At 35.4% G+C, this 4,138-nt stretch overlaps 1 protein-coding gene across 8 annotated transcripts in view; it reads left to right on the forward strand.

The window, feature by feature from the left end:
- Positions 1 to 3,891, forward strand: part of LOC107613540 — an 8,284-nt gene extending 4,393 nt beyond the window's left edge. For 6 of the 8 annotated variants that reach the window (XM_021109740.1, XM_021109739.1, XM_021109738.1 and 3 more), the window contains exons 7-8: positions 1,843 to 2,019; positions 3,421 to 3,891. In XM_021109740.1, the coding sequence (XP_020965399.1) occupies positions 1,843 to 2,019; positions 3,421 to 3,789 (546 nt within the window). In that variant the 3' untranslated portion in view covers positions 3,790 to 3,891. Of the gene's footprint in view, positions 1 to 1,277; positions 1,351 to 1,842; positions 2,020 to 3,420 lie in introns of those variants that run through there. The other 2 variants (XM_021109743.1, XM_021109741.1) reach the window with 2 other exon arrangements.

Consider the following 4,138-nt stretch of genomic DNA (forward strand, 5'->3'; position numbering starts at 1 on the left):
CAGCTTGTATAGACAGATAATTAGGGGGGGGTCAAAATTTTGTTATACTTGAAGGAGTAATCTTCTGTGAATGCTTGAGGAAAACCTCTTTAGCCTATGGTCCTCATATATACACTTTTTGCATAATGGCAATCTCTAATATAAGAAAACAAGTCCTAATTGATATCTACAAATATCTACATATCTATAATTGATATATGAAGAATCGTATCAAATCATACTATATTCTCAACGCTCCCCCTGAAGCTGGAGCATATACATCATATGCACCAAGCTTGTTACAAATGTAGTCGGTACGAGGACCTCTAAGATTTTATAAGAATAGCCAATTGATCATTAAAAGTCTGAAGTAGAGTCACGTATAAAATTATTTATAAAGACACGGATTCAATAAGCGAAACATGGCTGGGTTCTTTGGCAATAACTCCATAACCATCTGTTAAAGTGATAAATGTTGGTAAGACAGGTGTAGAAAGAGAGAGAAAAGGGATTTACTAGCAGCCATGTGGTCAGAGGCACAGAAATCAATTATCTTAGAACTTGGTTTATTACTAGCATGAGAGATGCAAGATAGGATTACTGTGACAACAGTGGTAATAGGAGATTGATTCTGTTTCCTGCCCTTAATTGAATGTGCTCTTGGAATTTTGCTTTAGAAGTAGCAATATGCTATTTGCCAGAACAAACTGCAATCTTTTTCTCTTTCGCTTGATGGAGTCTTGTCTGAACAACATTCATTGCTTTCTCTAGAAATTCATGAAAGAATAACGTGTCCTAGGTATATCATGGTCGTTTGCGGTAGGAGCATTAGGAACCACAAATCGTCTGCATCCACAGCCCCCTCAACCATATGTCCTCTTCGATCTCCACAAATCGTCCACCACAAAGTCACCATGGTAGTTGGTTCTACTAAATTTGAAGATGAATAGATTTTGGGTGGAGGAAGTCTGAGAAGGTGAGTAATCAAATCTTCCATATTAGGAACCGTCTGATCAGTTAGGATCTGATCACGGATATGGTCGAATTGCGAGTGCATTGCACATAGAACCAGCACCATGTACAAGTTATCAAACTTTGTTTCAGATTCTCTAGCATGTCAGCCTGCAAAATCAATTTCAACTCTACTACAAAAGCATCTGCCTGGGTAACTAAATTTGTCATATCCTTATCTGTCTGCTTATGGGATGGCAATTTCTGAGCTAAATCATGTGTTAAATACATCATTTTCTAGAATGATGAGAAAGTTTTTAAAGACCATCAATTATCCAAAATTGCAGGTTCCATTGACTGCCACAACAAGGCACACAACTAATAAGCAAATTTTAGCATGCAATCACAGAGGGGCTGGTGGTAAAGCCTTTCCATCACTGATTATAGATATAAAAAAGGAATACCATCCTAGCTTCCTTATTCTTTTAGAAACTCATGGGCAGTGGACAAAAGGGTCAGTTGGTGGGAAAACGGGGTTTGATAGCTCACATGTTATTGAAGCTGCTGACCATGTGTCTATATCTATAATTGATGTATGAAGGAATCTTAACAAATCATACTATAATCTCAACACTACTAATTAATTTTGAATACAAGATTTCCATACATATGAACTTCAAACATGAAATGACACATCTCAGTCAAACATTTTCTTGTTTGATACATGTGACTTGATTATAAGCATTTTTTATTTAACTAATTAATCAGGTTGCTCTCTGAAATGGGTGAAGATAATGTTGTAGTGGTTGTGATGGATTTTTGGGATATGAGAATTAATGCCTTGTTTGATATGGTGCTTTTGTTTAAGTTTTTTTTGATATTGCATTGTTTAATATGGTAAGTTGGTGACAGAATAGCATAGAAAGAAGGCGGATGTCAAAACGTCTTGCAGAAGATGCAAAGGCTTATTTTGATGAGTGTGTTTCGCTATCAACATTTGATAGTTCAGATTTCTCATCACAAGATGATCCTCCCGTCACTTCCGTGGGGCCCCATATTCCATCTGATAGTTATGAATGTTTACTCCAGGCAAGTCATCCCTTTAGTTTCTATTTCATCAGTAGCTTCTTCAATAAAAACAGTCCCCTCTTGATTTGTTTCACTGCATAATTCTTTTCTGAATCGGTTAAGAAATTCTCTAATAGAGACTATTTTCTTATATACTGAATCATTCCATCAAAAAGCGAAAATATAATACTTTTAGATTTAAAGATCGCTTAGAACATTCTTTTTTTAAGCTTGATTCTTTTGATTAGAGTACACAAATAAATAAATATCAATGTAATTATTTCATATTTTTAACGAGAAATTTTCTTTAATTTGAGACAAGTCTGTTTTAGTGCTTCTCATTAGTTTAAAAGGGTAGCTTGTGATTGCAACCCCCAATTTGGGGGGTTAGGCAATATATGAACAGGAATTGTTCCACATGTCCAAACCATTATAAGCACTTCTCCAACGTTTTCTCTTATATTGGGGTTTCTTATTTTGTCCATACATGTTTGGCTGCTCATCCATCTAAGCATTCTCATCTCTATCACAATAAGTTTATGTCCATGCTTACCTTTTGCCGTCCCAACAATCTCTACCATATAACATAGCTAGTCTAATGACAGTGCGATAAAATTTATCCTTAAGTTTTAGAAGGTTTTTTTTGTCACATATAAAACCAGACGTACTTCACCACTTTGACCAGCCCATTTGAATCCTATGTTCTATATCCTTGATTTCTCTATTATCTTGTACAATAAACTCAAGATATTTAATTCTCTTGTGGTAGGATTCTTTCTCCAATTTTCATTTTTGTGTTAGTGTTTTCCCTCCTTGTCCCGAACTTACTTTCATGTGTTGCTTTACTACGGCTTATTTACAAACATCTAAAGTTTCTCCTCACAAGGACGATATCGTCGGCAAAAAGTATGCATCTTAGGGCTGGTTCTTAGATATGTTCGGAAAGCAGTTCCAAAGCCAATGTAAACAGATGTGAATTTAGAGTTGACTCTTGTTGTTGTCCTATACCAATGAAAAATTCCTCTATTACATCACTTGAGTTTTCACACTAGATGTAACTTTACATATCCTTAATTGTACAAATATATTATGCAATCCTTCCTCCCTTCTTTTTCAAAACCTTTCATAAGACTTCTCTTGACACCCTATTGTATGCCTTTTCCAAATTGGTAAAACACCATTTGTAGATCCTTCTTGTTACTCTATTACCCCTCCATTGTATCACTCTAGGATTTATTTTTCTTTGGTGCAAAATTCTAAGTGCAAAAGTTGTTTAGCAGTGGAATTGTCTTCTACGTTTACTTTTTCCGCAAACTAAGTACAATTGATTAGGGTCATTTATGTGAACTTTCTGGACATTATTACTAGTAGTTATGTGGTGTCTGAACACGTTCCTAAAAGAAACTTTTACACATCACACAGGAATCAGCTTCTCATAGACAATTGATTAGTAGAAACTATGACGTTTCACAACCATGTACTGTCATCGATACTGCTGGCTCCCCGGAATCAGGTTGTAAATCTCACTTCTCATTTTCACAGAAGTCACCTGAGACTTCTGGATTTGCAGATGACATCCAACAATACATAAAGATGTTTGAAAAGAATGTATTAAAGTCACCAAATATGAGATCAGGTTATCATGACATTCGTGAATACAGTTATCAATCTCCAACGGAGAGTTTGTTGGTTGATAGGGTGATACTAAAAAACAGAATTGAGGCTGGTGGTTTGCTGCTTTGTAGTGGCGGTAGTATATTATGGTCAAAATATTGTGGGATAGGAATTTGACCAGGAAGTATGGATTAACCTATTGTTACTAATGTAACTGTATTCGTATCATTTTCCCAAGCAGTATAACTGTACATATGCCTGATTTGCTTTCTTTTTCCCTTTTTCTTTGGCATCATTTTTCTTACTGCACAATAGTGGCCACCTGTTCCATCTGGTAGTTATGAATGTTCACTCCATGCCAAAACGCTTTAGTTTCCATTTCATCAGTAGCTTATAAATAGAAACAGCCCCCTCTTGATTTTCTCTACTACATAATTCTTTTCTAAATCGGTTAACAAATGCTCTGATAGAAACTCTTTTCTTGTATACTGATTTATAATATACCATCACAAACAAGAAAATAATA

This window comes from Arachis ipaensis, chromosome B08 (genome assembly GCF_000816755.2).
Source record: "Arachis ipaensis cultivar K30076 chromosome B08, Araip1.1, whole genome shotgun sequence".
NCBI classification, from domain to species: Eukaryota; Viridiplantae; Streptophyta; class Magnoliopsida; order Fabales; family Fabaceae; genus Arachis; species Arachis ipaensis.